Source organism: Lissotriton helveticus, chromosome 6, assembly GCF_964261635.1.
Source record: "Lissotriton helveticus chromosome 6, aLisHel1.1, whole genome shotgun sequence".
NCBI classification, from domain to species: Eukaryota; Metazoa; Chordata; class Amphibia; order Caudata; family Salamandridae; genus Lissotriton; species Lissotriton helveticus.
The window spans coordinates 1,052,423,757-1,052,441,950 of record NC_136067.1 but is presented as its reverse complement, the minus strand read 5'-3'; the positions used below and the strand labels follow the sequence as shown (position 1 = coordinate 1,052,441,950).

The window sequence follows — 18,194 nt, the reverse complement described above, 5'->3', positions numbered from 1 at the left end:
TCCCCCAGCTATGCGTGTTTACACGTTGGCTGGTGGGAGGAGCGGGTCCTCAATGTCACACATCAAATATGGGTACGGGAGAAAATTGTAAAGTATCTCCGCTATATTGACGACATTTTTATTGTTTGGCAAGGGGATGAAAATGAAGCACGGACATTTATTGATGAGATCAACCACAACCCCCTCAATCTAAAATTTACTTCCAGTATAAGTGCCAAACAAGCGGAATTTCTGGATGTCAAAATTTATATAGATGACAAAAAGCGGATACAAACTACCCTACATAGAAAGGCCACGGCAGGCAATACCACACTCCATGCCTCTAGTCTTCATCCCAGGCATACTATTCAAAGCATACCTTATGGAGAAATCCTAAGGCTAAAAAGAATATGCAGTTCTACTGAGAATTTTGGTAGATGTGTCACTGAGTTAAAACATCGAATGAAGGCCCGTGGATACTCAGAACGGCTGTTCAAACAAGCTTTGACCAAAGCAGAAAGTCGCTCTAGAGCTAGTCTACTCTTAGACACCACCAATAAGAACGATATGGCCACAGATTGCGCCAGCGTAAATAGCGTAGACTGTCCCAGGTTTATAACAGACTATAGCAGTCAGGAGACCAAAATTAGACAAATAATTAATCGGAACTGGTCTACTGTCCTGACAGATACTGTTTTGGAATGCATGTTGCCAAACAAACCTTTGGTCACTTTCAGGCGGGCACAGAGTATGGGTGCAGTTCTGGACCAAAGTAGTCCAGAACTACAACAAAAACCCAATTGGTTATCACCATCAGGGTTCCGAAAATGCTCAACTTGCAGAGCATGCAAGTTTGGAATTAACAAAACGCATTACAGAACCCCATTTTCCATCGCTGAAATTCCGATTAAAGGCAGCCATACCTGCAAGACGGAATACGCGGTATATGTCCTGACGTGCACTTGTGGCCTTAATTATATATGCAGTACGAAACAGCAAGTGCACGTCAGGATCCTGCAGCATATTCGCGCCATCTTACATTGTGACCAGGCATATCCAGTGGCTCGCCACTTTGAGAGCATGCACAATAAAGATATCAATTGTCTCTCATACTACGTGGTGGCATCTGTCCCTAAACTCAGAAGGGGAGGGAACCGCAAGCTCAAACTGAGGCGGCTTGAGTCAAGCTTCATCCTCGAGTTTGATAGTAAGTGGCCCAATGGGCTTAATAATACTGAGGATTTGCGCCACTTCCTTTAAATCCTTGCTTCCGCAATCAAAGTCTAGATGGTCAGGACACATATATATATATATATATATATATATCTTTTCCAGCATCCCTTTTGCTCCCTAGATATGTCAGGTTCCCTGTGATCTAGGGAGATAGTCAATGTTTCAGTATTCAGTTTACATATTGAGTTCAGATATAACAAGTGGAAGTGGCTAGTCAAGTTCCTTGTTAGCCACTCGAATGATAATTCCAGCTTTTCCGCTTCCTTATGTATATAGTAATTAATTGATTTTTTTATATATAGATGTAATTTTATTATTCTAGATGTGTGATCTTTTAGCACTTTTTGTACACAGGGTGTTTTAACTATATATAGAAAAAAACTTTTTATAAGAATTTAAACCAGTATCAAATGTTTTAATACATGCTTTTACGTAACACTTGTAAGGTAAATAATTTCCTTCAATGTCGTAACAAGCATTTATGCATTACATACACAGGTTACTATTCATATACACTTCTAGCACTTTTTTCCTCTCCCTCTTATTGCATTTTTATACATAATACAATCACTTCACGAATTATAGACTATGATTCAATGATTATTGTAATTTGCACTTTCAATTTTATCTGTTTCCCCATTATGTACAGGTCGCTATTTTGTACAATGCATCATGTTTCTAAAAGGGATTTATCCTTGATTAATTATTGAAACGACACAAGATAGATGGCTTTTAATTGAAAATGTTTTTTTAATTATTTCCATCATGCTTAGTTATTTTTTTAACTATTAAGTAACTTATTTTGTGAATGCGCATATGTCTTCAGTGATATCATAGAGTGTTTTCTCTATTGCTATGATCATGTGACCTGTTCGAAAATTGTTGGGGAGGCGGGCTTCACTGCATTATAAAAACAAAAAAATATCATTGGGTCATTGCATGTGATCAAGGGCTCTTGGAGCCCGAAACGCGTCTAGCCCTCTCGCTACCAACCTTTCCTGCAATAAAGACCTGTGAATGGTAAGCTGTGGTCCGTCTCCTGTTTGCTTCGCTAGTCCTGGGTTGGGTTGCGCTGGGATTGGAAGTGGCGTTCCTTGGAGTCTGCGCACATATATATATATATATATATATATATATATATGTGTGTGTGTGTGTAAAACAAGAAATGTAAGAACAGTCCAAAGTGCTTCACCCTTGCCCCACTGTAATTGACACAGATCTGAAACACAAACATGTTCTCTGTCCATCCGTCTCCTCTTTGTGCGTAAGTTAATAGTTATATTGCACAAACCTAGTTATAAGGCTGTGGCGCGCTATACAGAGTCACCCACTGTCGCTATTTTCAGGGTCCCTGCTTTAAGTATGCTCAAGAGCCCCTTGACATGCTCCCTCCTGTGGGCAAAGTTCTCGATTATTCAGGCATTCCATTTTCAGAGATGTACATTCTTCAGATTGCCTTTTCAACTCACACCTGTTGGAAGACTTATCCGATAGAGACTTTTAGCTGCAGATTACTTACCTTTGAATTTCCCAGGCGTCATGCTAGATCCAGGAACTTTTGCTGAGCAATACCCCGCGCTCGCAACGTCGGTGGGTCCATTCGGCTCCACGTGTCGTCGATGACGTTGGTAGCGTCTATTATGACGTCGCGGTGCCTACATAGGCGCCACCCAGGCACTCGGACATCAGTTCTTTTCTTTCCGCACCAGTTAAGCGCCGATCCAGAAAGACCTAACCCTCTGCCGCTCTTTGGCAGGCTTTTTTCTCGACTTTTGTCGACATTTTTAACAACTTCGCGTGCCAGGGATGTCGGGTAGGAAGACCGGTTTTAAACTGTGCAGGTCTTGTTCCAGCACGATGTTGGTTACTGATCCCCACCGCGTATGTCTGTGGTGTCTTGAACGCGACCACGATTCAAAGTCGTGTTCAGACTGCTGGGCGATGGCTCCGAAGACCTTGAGGGAGCGGGCATTGAAGATGCTTGCGGCCCAGCAGTCAACACCGTTGAGCAAGACTCCGAGGAGGGCACGATCCTGTTAGAAGAAGAGGAGGTCGCGGAATCGCTCTCGGAGCCCTAAGTCCTCTTCCTCCCATTCAATGTCATCTGGACACTCGGGGAAGAGGCACAAGAAGTCCAAGTGGACTTCGACTTCACCTCAACTGGCGTCTGTCGTCGAGAGAGGTAAGGGGCACCAACGCTCTAGGCACGGTTCTGCGGAGCTGGAGCCAGAGTCGACTTCGTGCCTTCCTCCATTTCCGGCAGCCGGAGCGATTCCTGCTCAAATGAAGGTTTTTTACGAAGCCATGCGCCGCATAATTGAGCAGAACAACCCTGTTGGTAAGACCTCGGGCCCCGCTGGGTCGGATGGGGCCACATTGGATTCGACGTCGTCAGCTTTGGCCATGGCGCCGGTGGGGCCTCAGGGGTCCGATCTCTGCTCTGGTTCAACGCCGGTCGTACCAATGCGATCTTCCCCGACGTCAAAACCCGAAGTCGGTGCCAGCGGCTGTCAGTGGCGCAAGCCCCATCCTCATCCCTACGACATGAAGCTGGAACGGCGTAGAGCGATGCAGATTCCGACATAGACAGAACCCAGGGGTTCTCTGTTGTCGCCTGAGCACTTTGTGGACGTGCTAGGCTCAGGAGAGGAATGGGATGAGCCTGGAGACCCATTAGAGAACCAGGATGTCTCTGAGGAGACTATGGACTCTAATGGGGAACTTGGGGAAGCCAGTGGTCTGGATACATCCCCAGACACTGGCATGGTCGCTCCACCTACAGTGGCTACGGAGGAGGGGGCGCCCTATGATATGGTGGTTAAGAGTCAGAAACAGTGGTTCCTGTGGAATAATAGAATCAATATAGATAATAAGGTGCACAATCGCAATGGAAGGGTTAAAATGATGTCAGAGGGAGAAGAAACCACATACACCTATGGTTTTAGTTTGATACAATCATATTTAATATTTTACAAACAAAATTTTATATACAATGAAAAAGAAAAATATGCGTAGTGTCCCCAGTGAGAAACAGGAACCTAAACTATTGGTGACATAATTGTGACAGTATTTTACAAGGTTTCCAAGGTATTCAAAAAAGTCGACCATTTAGCAACTCCATACATAATATACAGCAGCGATATACAATAATATGCGCTGTTAATGGTACGCTTTCTTTTGTTGTCAACGATGTTTCGACCCTATACGTGATCTAGGGTTTCATCAGGACCTATGGATTTAGGGACATCTGACGGGTAGAATGTGCAGCCGCGTGAGGTCTACGTGCCAACAGTGGGTGAAGGAGGAAAAGGAAAACGAGATACTCACAAGGACACGCATCCGGGTACACAAGTGAGAGTGAAGGCTGGCACTCTGTGCACTGTTACTGTGTTGATGGTACACTGAGACGTGTATGAAGGCGGTAATGAGGAACTCTGGAGTTGGTATTAATCAAAAGCGGTGCTGTCATGCTGACCTGTGAATCATGAATGTTCAATATGGTGTTCTGTACCTACATAAGCCCATCTATAGAAGTGCTTTGGGGACTGCTATTATTGAAGGATTCGTCTTCATTGAAAAATACTCATCATTGACCCTTTGTCGAGAGGCCTTGCATCTCTGGACATGGCTGGAACATCAGGGCTTAACCCTGGTGGTTCAACACCTGGCAGGTTCACTGAACGCCAGGGCAGGCAATATCAGCCGGGCGATGCCTAGCGGATTACGAATGGCATCTCCAGTCGGAGGTGGCGCAAGGTCTCTTTCAGCAGTGAAGAGAACCGTGGTTAGATTTGTTCGCCTCCGAAGAGAACACGCAATGTCCAAGGCGGCTATCGCTCGGTAACACGTTTCGTCGCGTGTGGCGCTCAGGCCTGTTGTACGCATTTCCTCCAATACCACTCGTGCCCAGGATTCTGAAGAAGATCAGGAGCGACTGGGCCCAAGTCATCCTTGTGGCGCCGGACTGGGTGTAATGGGCATCAGTGGCAACGGGCAAGATGCTCATTATAATGTCCCACAGAAACTAGTAGGATGGTTATCAGTCTAGCCACCTCCTCTGTCTCACCCCCACATGTCAGCAAGCTGCCTCATACACCAAGGCCCATAGGGGCTGGTACGGCCTGTGGTTATTTAACTTTCAGCTCCAGTCCTTGCGGCATTGCACAGTAACAGATTTAGGTCACTTGTACATGGGTGGCTTGGCTCTTCTGCAAACACCAGAAGCAGCTCAGCTAGCTGGACTCACTGCATGGCAGGTGCCGGTGCAACACAGACTCTATCAGACTCCGGTGCATGTTTGTATCCTGGAGCAGTCTTTTTCACACTCTGGCTGACCATTTCACATTCAGTGGTGTTTGGTGGATCTAGATAGAGGTACTCCCTTGTGCATTTCTTCCCTTGCCACAAGTCACTTGAGTCCTGGACCGGGAGGTTACTACTTGTATGCTGGCTGTGCAAAGCATATAGTCCAATCCCACCCCGGGTTATGGTGGCACTTTCTCGTTTAAGAACATGGCATAGCTGAAAGGTTGTGGTGGGGGGAAGGAGCAGGGATGGGGGGCTGGGTAAAGGCCCTAACAGGGTTGCCATGTCATTAGAGGTTTGGGGGTAAGGGGTCAAGGTCGAAAATCACCAGCCTTCACCGCCCTACCCATTAGGTTCAAAAGGGGGTGGTGATGGACGGAGCATCTGAACCAATCAAACACTCACACCCAGTCAAAGGATCTGGGTTTGATCCATCACCGTTCTTTAGCCCACTCTGCCACCCCAGTTCAGACATGGCTATATGCAAATCAGTCTGACCCTGTGCCTCATGGGAACAGTCCAACCCGAACTGCCAAGCCATGCCTTCCCTGGACCGGAAACAAGCTTCCGAGGGCCGGTTTCTGGCATTACAGTCGTCTTCAGCCCGGCTTGCTTGAATCCAGTGGCAAAGTGAGCAAGGGACTCATGTCTGAGCATACCCTGCCACACTTATGGCGGCCAAAGCGGTTCAAAAGGGGTGGTGATGGACGGAGCATCTGAACCAATCAAACATTCACACCCAGTCAAAGGATCTGGGTTTGATCCATCACGGTTCTTTAGCCCACTCTGCCACCCCAGTTCAGACATGGCTATATGCAAATCAGTCTGACCCTGTGCCTCATGGGAACAGTCCAGCCCGAACTGCCAAGCCATGCTTTCCCTGGCCCGGAAACAAGCTTCCGAGGACCGGTTTCTGGCATTACAGCCGTCTTCAGCCCGGCTTGCTTGAATCCAGTGGCAAAGTGAGCAAGGGACTCACGTCTGAGCATACCCTGCCACACTTATGGCGGCCAAAAGCGGTACAAAAGGGGTTGGTGATGGACGGAGCATCTGAACCAATCAAACACTCACACCCAGTCAAAAGATCTGGGTTCCCATGAGGCACAGGGTCAGACTGATTTGCATATAGCCATGTCTGAACTGGGGTGGCAGTGTGGGCTAAAGAACAGTCTAACCCGAACTGCCAAGCCAGGTCCTCCCTGGACCGGAAACCAGCATCCTAGGACTGGTTTCGGGGTTTCACCCCTCTTCAGCCAGGATAGCTTGATTCCAGTGGCATGGTGAGCATGGGACACACTTTTGGGCCACGTCAGCTATCCTGGCTGAAGACGGGTGAAACCCCGAAACCGGTCCTAGGATGCTTGTATCCAGTCCAAGGAGGACCTGGCTTGGCAGTTCGGGCTGGACTGTTCCCATGAGGCACAGGGTCAAGACTGATTTGCATATGGCTGGGTTCAAACTGGAATGGTATGATGAGCAAAAAACAATGGATTTAGCCCCAGATCTGTGTACTTAGGTGAATGTATGACATTGTTCTGCATTCTGTCCATCAACTGTTGTTTTTGCGACAGGTCCTCAGGGGCAGCGCTGACTGCGATCCCTAAGAAAAGATATTTTGAGTTCAGTTCTTGTGGGTGTGGCTATATATGCACTCTTGAGACGGTCTTTATTTAGTTTTCAGGCTAGGTCCAATAGTGATCTGCTGGCCATCGTGTGATCCCTATGTAGTCATGATTTTTAATTTTTCCGAATTACCCATTCCAATGCGTATCGGAGATGTGCTGGCCAGTAATATTACACCAGGTTGGGGCAGGAGAGGCGTCCTCTCGAGGATGGGAGTATCAATAGTTTGTTGGAGAGTAGTGGTTTCGTATACACCCAAAGTAAACAGTTTGTTTGGGAGACTTTGGATGTCAGCCTCAGGTATTGGGGTGCGCAGGGTATGAAATAGGTACAGCACCTTAGGTAGTACGGTAATTTTGATCATGTCAATGTCTCCCAACCAGGAGATGTACAGGGGCTTCCGTCTCTGGAGGTCCTCCAGGATATTGCGTTGGAAAGCAGGCCATTTTGCTTTGGTCCAGCCTTCGAGATGGGGTTTTAGGTTTAGACCCAGATATCGAATGGAATTGAACGCCCAGTGTTATGGGGCCAGGGTCTTGAGCATAGGGGACTAGGTCCCTTGAGATGTTGAGATTGAGGGTCTTGGATTTCTTTTGTTGATTTTAAAGCCTAAGATTCTCTAAAACCTATCAAGCAGCCATACCACTGCCGGTAATGAGCCCACGGAGTTAGACAGTGTGAAGTGAAAGTCATCTGCGTACAGAATTATTGGGTGCTGCCTCCAAAGGAAATCCCCGCGATCCACTGGAAAGCTCTCACTTGTATGGTCAGTGGCTCGTCCACGAGGCCGACGTGTAGAGGAGACAGAGAGTATCCCCTTCTCACGTCCCATTCTATCTGGAACGGGGGGAAGGGAAGTGGTGCCATTAAGACGTATGTTGGTAGAAGGAATCGCCTAGGCTGCTATGATTATATTTATTTATTTATTTATTTATAACGTTTTATAAAGCGCGGACTAGATTCCGAAGGATATCAGAGCGCTTTACAGTTGTAGGGAAGGTAACAATCAGAACTTGAGTCAAACATGGGTAGTAAAATAGACATAAGATCAATAGTTCACGCATAACAAATCAATTATAGTCCAGGGAGGACAAAGGGGCTATATGAAGTAGCGTGGTGATATAAGGGTATTAAGTGAATAATCAAACATGAATAATAGTCACCAATATAGTAAAATCTAAACATGAGTTATATGGGGCTTATACTAAGCATTGAATCAAGTGGTAAGTAGCTAATAAACATTTACAATCCTGGGTGCACGAGCGCTGGGAAAGAAAAATCATATACAAGGGTGAATCATGCTATACAATGAACGACACCTTTCGGGCGGAAAATAAAGTACAAGAAAGGTATATATAATGTCCCTCCTATTAAGGTAAGAACTTCTTCATGAGGAATTTCTTTGCTTCCAATTTGAAGGCGGCCTTGGAAGAGATCCTCCGAATTTCGGGTGGAAGAGAGTTCCAGATTTTAGGAGCAAATCCCGAGAAAGCTCGGTGGCAAGTCCTTTTTTTGCTGAAGGTCCGTGGTTTCAGGAGGAAGGAATTAGCACTCCTTGACGATCTACCTTCTCCAGATAGTTTTAGTTTTTGTGCGTGGTAGGTAGGGGTTTTGAAGTGGAGGGCTTTGTGTGAAAGGCAGGCAATCTTCAGATGAATTCAAGCTTCATAGGGTAGCCAATTTAGTGATTTTAGAACCGGAGAGATGTGTGTATTATCCTTGGTGCCCATGATCAATCTGGCCGCTGCGTTCAGAGAGGCCTTTAGGGGGGCCAAAGCGTTTTTGGGGAGTCCACATAGGGTGGCACTACCGTAGTCAAGTCTCGGTAGGACAAGCGCTTGGACCACTTGCTTGAAATCTGCTTGCGGTAGGAAAGGTTTCAGATTCCTGAGTGTTCTTAGAAGGTGGTTAGTTCCCTTGCACACGCCATCTTAGGACCCACTGTGATCTATTACAGGACCTTCCTCAAGAAGACCTGACTTACTCAATCAAAAGCCTTCTCTGCATCTAGAGATAGAACAGAAGCAGGGAAGGTTTATTGTGTTTGTGCGCTTTTTCTTTTAGGTGGGACAGGTGTCTATTGTTGTCAGCTTCCTGGCGTTGCGAATGAATTTTACCTGGTCTGGGTCGATTAGGTTGGGAAGTAGTAGTTCCAGGCGCTGGGTGAGAATTGTGATGTATAGTTCGGTATCGTATTAAGTATTGCTATGAGGCAGTAAGAGGTACATATGGCAAGGCCCTTCCCGGGTTTCGGCATAAGCACCACTTCTGCTTAGCACGTGGGGGTTAAGCTTGTGTCGGGTATGAAGGAGCTAAAGAGGGGGGTGAGGTTGTCCAGGATTGGTAGCAGAAAGAGTTTGTAGAACTATACAAGAAGGCCATCCGGTCCCAGGGCCTTCCCGGCGGGGAGTGTCCGAAAGGCCTCTCGGATTTATTCAGGGTCTATTGGTGCTTCTAGGAGGTCATGGTGTATGGGGGATATAGGCGCCCAGTTGCATGCTTGTAACTTAGCCTGAATGTCTTGTGGGTGTTCACTGCCCTGTTTGTAAAGGGATTGGTAGAAGTCCTGGAACGCCTTCTGTTTTGCTGGTTCTCTTGTTGCACAGGTGCCGTCTTGCCCCACCCCTTGACGATTGCCATATGGGCTTTAGCCTGTTGGAGGCATAACTTGCATGCAAGGAGTGTCCCCACCTTGTCTCCCTTGTAGAAGTGCTGTTTTAGTTATAATAGTGAGCTTTCAGTGCAGTTTGTTTTGTGTGCTCTGAGTAGGCTGCGTTTGTAGGCCGAGGTTTCTATGGGATGCCCTGGAGGGGTTCTGGCTGTTCAGGCATTCGAGCACCTTTATTTCAGCAGTCAGGTTGCTTTTGAACAGTCTGATTCTCTAGCTCTGTCAATTTTGAGTGTAATGAGGGTGCCTCATATTGTTGCCTTGAAAGCATCTCATAACGTGCAGAGAGACATCAGGGTTTTTTGGTTGAGAAATAATCCATAATGGCTATCGCTACGGTCACCCTGTTTACTTGGTCTCTCGATGTTGGGTTTCAGGATCCAACGTTTCTGGTCTAGTTGAGGCCAGTGGCCGCTTGACCAGAGAGCAGCTCGACATGTTCGCGGTCCTACACAGATATATCAAGCATCTCCACCAAGCCCATCTGTCTTAGAATTGAGTGGGTTATAAATATGTGTTTGATTCTAGAGTATGAGTTGTGAACGTGGGAATGATAGAGTAGTCCCTATTGCTTAGTTGGAAAAAAAAACAGATGTCAACCAGGCCTAGTTCAGTGACTTTTTTGAGCATGGCTGACATCGCCTTGGTTCCCTGGTATGAGGCTTGACTTAAGTCCTGCGTAGTCACAGTCATAACAATGTAAATAACATTGATTCAGCCACAGCCGACACGTGTTTCGTCGCCATTCGCGACTTTTTCAAGGCTCCCAAAAAATTAATTAAGTAGATTTCAATTGGGAATCGCGTATGTTCAAAAAATATACAAAACAAACACAAAGTCTGGATATTGTTTGTCCAGATTAATGATATCACTCCCGGATTAAGGGCTGGTATCCGTAGGTTAACAGGTGTAGGTCCCCAAGGAGAGAAAAACGCAAAGCTTCCAAAAGCGTCAACGTTAAAAAGTCACCCTTTTTCCCTTTGTTGTATATTCGTATACTCATTCTCTCCAAGATATGCGTGTTGAGGCTTGTGGGAAGATCCCAACCGCTAGTGTAGACCTGTCCACTAAGTCGTTATTCCGTCCGATTTAGCCCATGGTGTATTCAACCAAGTAGGGGCTTTAAAAGAATAATCTCCAATCCACGGGGAAAAGACGGTAGTCTTATTAACCTAGGAGGGACCTTTGTTCAACTGCCTATTTTCTTTCCCTACAACCAAGAATAAGGAGAGCTAGATGTGGTGGGCGCGCCATTTCTTAAAATTGCTGCCATCGGTTGGAATGCCCTGCAACTTCATTTGCGGAGAGCCCAATCAGCTCACGTTCCGAAAGCTCCTAAAAACCTGGTCTTTTAGATCTGTATTCATCTCTCACTGTTCTGTCTCCTGTACCCGTCTGTAGGGCTTAGAGGCCTCCGGGTAGCCATCGCGCTTTATAAATGTCATCTCACTCAATTATGACCTCTGGTTTTACTGCTTCAGAGGAATCGTGTCCTGCCGCCTCGGTGCATGGAAGGCCGGGTGATTGTGTGCCATTCGTCGCGCCAGTCAGGTCGTTTGCTCGGGGTATTCAAGTCACTGTCATTGGTGTCCACTTCTGCTGTGATCCCTAACAGTTTTGTGGCCTCCAGTAGTGAACGTATTTCTCTGATGGTTCTTTTCCAGGCGACGATTTTACTGAATCAGTGCCTGCACTGGTATATGATGCTGTGCTCCCTTAACTAAGCCCATGACAGCTTTGAAGTCTCTACATTTCGTGAGGGTGTTTGATGCTAGGTTTTGGCGAGTTGGATAGTTGAGCCCCTGGAAATGATTTCCACTTTCCCTTTGGCCTTATGCATTATCTCCTCTGTGTCATTCTAGAGATGGACCCGGGTGAGAATATCCGAGGCGCCTTACGTACGTGATATTGAGAATAGGGTTCTATGTGCCAGATTCTGTGGAATGGGAAGCATGTCAGCCCTGTGCTATGCTATGTTCCACTGTTGTACAGGGTGGGCGGGTCCCTTTGATCAGGTACCTAGATTTGATGCTGCAAAATAATGCTTCCGGGGGCAAGGAAGGGCTTCTCCAGTCGAGGGATCATGGGCAATAGAGGCATTTGGGCTTGGTCTGATGTTGCGGGGGCGTCTTACTAGCTGCAGGTGGGCTTCAGGATGTTGGGCCCCTCATATGTTCCTGGAGTTGTCTCACAGGGTCCAGATTGAGAAGTGGGTGTTCCCGCCTCCTCCTAGGTCAGCCTCCGGCCATGAGACCTGTCTGCAGCGACTCCCGTTTCCCGCAGCTTGCTGGAGGCTTGTGCAGCTCCCCTAGGTGTGGATCAATAAGTCACTCTGCCCAGAAGGTCCTCCGCTGTGGTCCAGATCTGTGCCCCAGACCACCGTGTGCCTGGGCTGATTCCGCTGCCAGACAATTCTGATGCTAAACCTGACAGTCTCTGGTGGCTGGAGCGGATGACGCTTATAAGGGGGACCCCTGTGTGGTAAACCGGCCTACCACACTTCCGTCACAGGGCTCAATGTTAGGAGGTGCGGCTGTTCAAGCAGGTGACTTACCAGTCCCAGGAGTGCAACCTCTGCTGATCTCGCTTCACTCCTAGTGGGAGCCTTTGTTAATTTTGAAATGCGGATGGCCCCAGCGTTTCTCCCAAGGCTGTGCAGCTGCTCCCGGGATCCAAGAAGGCAGGCGGGAGTGCATGGCTTGTCCAAGCCCAGCCGCGGATGCTCTTATATACTCATCTCGGTTGCCCGATAGGGCGTTTGGAGGTACAGGCCGGTCCCCAGGGGTACCCTCTGGTTGTTTGGGGACTGAGTTGAGGTACGGATAGTAGCTGATTAGGATGATGTGGAGCAGAGCATCAGAGACCTGCATCCCTCTCCATTCCCCGCCAGCCCTCGTTCCCCTTGCCATTGTTTTTAAGCTTTGCTGTGCAATGCTGTGCTTTACTGTATCCAGCATAGGTTCTGGCTTGAGGACTACTCTGTTTGCCACACCATTTTGTAAATACTTTGTAACATACCAATAAGGTTTATGGTTGCGTGGAGTAGAGTATGTTTTAAGAGAAAGTAGATTGGTTTTATTTATTTAGGGATGTTTTCGGACCTTGAAGACATTTGTGTCTCAGATAGGATCTCCATCTCTTGCTATGGGTGTACTAAACTTCTGTAGTTTGGAGAATCCAGTGTTTTAATGGGCATGTTCTCAGTAGTTGTTCTTCTGCTGGCTGTAGTAAAATTATCTCAATGTGTCCACCATATTAGCTTTTCGTTTGCCTTTTGTATGGAACCAGTTCTGAGTGTTACTTTGCCTCCAAGAATTATTTTTTTTAAAATTCTTTTTATTAAACATTAAACACATGCTTCAGCAAAACATTACAGTATACATAGTATGTGGTTTGGCATACACAGATACATATCAGTTTCAGCAGTTTCAATCCTCCCAATGGCCCACCTACCCAACCAACCTTAATGTAAGGTACAACCAATTAACGTGTTCCTGAAAGTGCCTGTAGCCCCCTGTTATACTGGGAATAGTCCGGTTCTGTCTGCCTCCTAGAATGTGGCATGCAAATATTCTTCAGTCTCTCTTTTGATTAAGAAAGATTTAAACAAGTTAAAGCTCTTTGCATGATGTCTGAAGGACCATTTGAGATTCCATTGTCCACTTTCGTCTCTTTCCTATTTACTCTCTCCAGCTTCCCTGTCTTTGACGTGTGTCCACTGCACTGGCTATCTGTTGTGTGCCATTTCTTGTACTCTTATATAGCTTCAAATGAATGGGGTAATTGGTAAAGGTATGCAGGTTTTAAGCCTGTTGTTCATGTGCCTTTCCTCCCTGTCTAACACTGGTGGAAGATCCTTGGAATTAAGTACATGTTTGTTTGTACCAAGTAAAGGCACCCGAGAGTGCCCTTGTATCAAGTTTTGAAAGGTCACACAGGAAGCCAATCCACTCTTCTTTTCCAGTATTGCAGATGAGCAATTCTTAAAGAAGAACATCAGTAAGTTTTAAAGACTGCGTTTGAACACGTTTTAAAGACTGCTTTTAAACAGGGCCTCCTTTATTCCAAGGTTTAGCTGCACCCTTGTGAATTATATGAATCGATTGTGGTGCACCTAAGCATGACCCATAGGATCCCTGTTTCTCCTAACTTGGGGAGTGCATGGGGGGAAAGGGTCGGTGGCTGCTTCCAAAGGAATCTATAGTCTTATATATGGCATGTGGCATCATAGGAAATTTAACTTATGTTTATTGGGAGCTTTATCTCTTCCTAGGTAGCATTACTTATCACACATCATATGGTCCTCTGACTGTCTTGTTGCCTAGCTTCTGTGGCTAGCTCTACTGCTTATGCAGCAGCTCCCTCATTGGGGTCTGTGGAGGAATGTGTTCTGAAGTTGCCTGATGCTTTGGAATGTGGAAAGACTGTGTGAAAAGTTAAAGTGTATAAGGTGGCATGTTTTATTGTTACACACGTACTCTTTTACTCTTTACAGAAAGTAGGGATAACCTGTTTCTCATTGCTTTTACTAATTGTTTCTAGATTTGTATGGACTTGTACTGTTTCTTGGGATTGATCCTTTTTGGGTCAGGCACTGGTGGGAGCAGCTCTTATATCGACCTTACTGCCGGAAAAATCCTCAACCCTTGTACCAAATCATTGCTCGGATAATGTGGCGTTCAGCAAAAAAAGATGTGCTTGACCAAGTAAGTACTAATAAGTGGTAATAAGCTCTGTTTTAAAATATTTCTACAATCCCAATTAATGTGTGACTTCCCTTTTAGCTGACAAGTCCAGAAACTATTTTTCAAAAATGTTAATGCATGTAGTTGTGCAGTCCTGATCATATATGTGAATTCCATGATGGTCCCTTCCCCTGAACAGATTTGCACCCTTGCCAGTTCCCGCTGTCAGAAATGACCTGTTATCAGGTAATTCATCAGTGGCAGAGGTTTAGGCATAATGTTTTTGCTGCAAGTTATTAATGTACACGTTGGCGTACCTTTTTAGGTGATTCTTTGTAGAGTTCTCTTTTTTCTTATTTAACTTAAATATGTTGACACAATTCTTGCAGTTTCCCCCATGTGCAAAGTGCCATCCAGCCGTTTGCAACAGCTGACATTCATTTTCTAATAACATCCTGTGCATAATAACAATAATAAAAACATTTATTAAGCGCCTGGTTACACAGAGAGACAGACAAAACAAACCAAGCAGAAGGAGAAAAGACAGAAGGGAATTAACAATCACTAGACTTTGGGGAACAGATATGTCTTCAGTTTCAGTCTGAACCGTAGTTCAGATGGTTCCATCCTAAGTTCAATAGGAAGATCGTTCCAGTATTTACTGGCTAGGAACGTAAAAGACCGCCCTCCCATCCGCGCTCTGCGGATACGGGGCACCACCAACTGCATGCTGCCCATGGATCTAAGCAATCGTTTGGGACGGTATATAGTCAGCATGTTTTGGAGATAGACAGGGCCGCGGCCATGTGCTATGCGGTGGGTGATGCACATGGTTTTAAACCAAACACGTTCCTGCATGGGAAGCCAGTGCAAGGTTTGTAAAGCTCGCTTCTCAGATGACTTCCTGGGTAGGTTCAAGACCAATCGAGCCGCCGCATTCTGGACACATTGGAGTTGGTTTAGGCCCTTTTTACTGATTCCACAGAGAAGTGAGTTCCCATAATCGAGATGGGAGGTAACTAAGGCATGTACCAGGGTTTTCCGCGCTTTGATGGGAAGAAGATCTAGAATTTTGCGGAGAACCTTTAGTATGCCATAGCATTTCCCGGCTACCATTCCAACATGTTGGGAGTATGAAAGATTGGAATCCAGACAAACACCCAGGTTTTTCACCGCATCAGAGGGGGATGGCATAGTACCAAAATCCGCTTGCCACCAAGCTGATGGCCAGATCGAGGGAGACAAACAGATTATTAGAAGTTCTGTCTTGTTCCCGTTGAGGCGCAAACAGTTCTTCTTCATCCAGCCAGCAAGTGCCACAAGACAAGCGGAGAGATTCTCGGCTGCCTCAACTGGATTATGAGATAAAGTGACCACCAGTTGAGTATCATCTGCGTATGACACAATATCCACCCCATAAGATTCTACCAGACGTGCCAGGGGCTCCATGTATAGATTAAACATCGTGGGGCTCAATATAGAGCCCTGTGGAACCCCTTGCCTGAGAGAACGAGGTGTGGATTTGAATGGGGGGCAGTGCACTTGGAATTTCCTGTCAGCTAAAAAGGAGCACATCCATTCATAGGCTGGGCCGGCTATCCCCATCTCACTTAAGCGAGCAAGGAGCCCTGAGTGTGACACGGTGTCAAACGCCGCACTCAGGTCTAATAGTATCAAAGCAGCTGTATGTCCCTCATCTACTTTGCGACGGAGTAATTCAGTGGAAAACAGGAGGGCAGTCTCCGTGGAATGCTGCGCCCTAAAACCCGATTGGGAGGAATAAAGAAGAAGATTATCCTCCACGAAGGTAACTAGTTGGTTATGAACCAATTTCTCCACAACTTTGGCGCAAAAAGGTAGGAGGGAAATGGGACGGAGATTATCCAACTGAGTCATACTCATGTTGGCTTTTTTTTATGGGAACAACCTGGGCCAGTTTCCATTCTTCAGGCACCAAACTTTCTTGAAAGGACAGAGTCGCCAGGTTGCCTATATAATCATTCAAAAGAGGTAGATGACTTCTGAGGATCTTAGCAGGGGCGACATCCATAGGAGATCCAGAATGGATACCCATAATTATTTTTGGCAACTCCTTCCGTGGAGGGACCTTAAATTCCATGAGACGACCAGTTTTCATAGGCCCATGACAGGTCTCCCCGGCCGAGATGTCTTCGGCTGAGCTCTGCTGAAAAGATTCATAGATCTTCTCCACTTTGCTCACAAAGTGGTCAGCAATGGCTTCACACAACTCAATGGAAGGAGGATCTTTTGTCATTGTCGCCGTAAGAGAAGTTAACTCCTTATAGATTAGGAAAAGCTCTTTGGAGGAGTTATCAGATAAATCAATCCTCTTTTATATGATACCTCTTGGCCTTTCTTATCAGACTATGGTATTCCCTCAGACTGCTCCTATAGGAATCTTTGCGGACAGGGTCGTAGTCTTTCCGCCAAAGGCGTTCTAAGACCTTACATTTAGCCTTAGCTGCGCGCAGATCCTTGCTGAACCAAGGAGCTGATCTAGATCTGCGCACTGGGGCTTTATGTGTCCAAGGGGCCAAATTATCTAGAGCCTTAACTACCCAGTCCTCATAGTCCTTTCAAGCTACCGTGAGAGTCTTACTAAGCGGAGGGGCTTCCTGGCTTAAAGCAGAATCAAATACCTGTCGCGGTCGGTGACCCATCCTCCTAAATAGGGGTAGGTCAGCGAAAAACTAGAGCGCTAACCCGAGCGCTGGTGAGTCAGGAAGTGGTGGGTTCCTCACCCTCCGCTCAAACACCCACAATGGACGCGGCGGAACGGGGCGGGATCAGGGAGCAGGTAGGGATTAAAAACTTAAGAGCCAAGCAAGCTCGCAACAAATATTACATTTAGTATTATTAAAATTGCATACACATTTAAAAACGTTACAATCTGACCAGCAATTTCATGCAATAAATGGCTCAATATTGCAGCGTGAGTCTCCCCTTAACCCCCTCGCACTGAGACTGTCCCCAGAGATTAACCAGCGACAGTAACTGTCCCTGCCACGGACAGCATCACATTCACTAAGCAGCGTCACCCACTTCCTCCCTAAATAAGCCCAGGTCAGCGAAAAACTAGAGCGCTAACCCGAGCGTATGCATGTGTTCACTAGAGGAGGTCTTTAAACAAACTATTGTCCATTGAAAGCAAGTAGACTTGGGAAACCCTCTGATAACCCTGCATCATACAGACCCATATCCCTCATGAATGTTGATACTGAATAGTACTCAAAAATTCTTGCGACTCAGCTGGGGGGATCATAGCTCATCTAGTCTTACCATGGCAACATGGCTTTATACCAACAAGAGGCACAACAGACCATATCAGACGTGCTGTAGCCCTGTTTGATATAACTGAGACAACCGGTGAGAAGATGGCTATGATCCTCCTAGACGCCGAGAAGGCATTTGACCTCGTCTCATGGCAATATGTGTGGGCGACTATGGTACAGAGAGGGTTTGGGCCCGGCTTTATAACCGCTATACAGGCAATGTATCATAGACCATACGCAAGACTAAACATAATGGGTCAAGAATCAAACTCTATCGACATTGCAAGAGGGACAAGACAGGGTTACCCCTACACTTCTATATTATTTGCCCTTTATATTGATATTTTTATAGAGCACATTTTTCAAGATCAGATAATCAAGCCAGTCATCCGCAACCGCTATGACTCA

The 18,194-nt window shown here is 46.3% G+C and overlaps 1 protein-coding gene across 1 annotated transcript in view; it reads left to right on the top strand.

Moving 5' to 3' along the window:
* Positions 1 to 18,194, top strand: part of SHPRH (SNF2 histone linker PHD RING helicase) — an 884,400-nt gene that overhangs the window by 441,077 nt on the left and 425,129 nt on the right. The window contains exon 12 of the mRNA XM_078648685.1: positions 14,351 to 14,514. Within this exon, the coding sequence (XP_078504811.1) occupies positions 14,351 to 14,514 (164 nt within the window). The remainder of the gene's footprint in view (positions 1 to 14,350; positions 14,515 to 18,194) is intronic.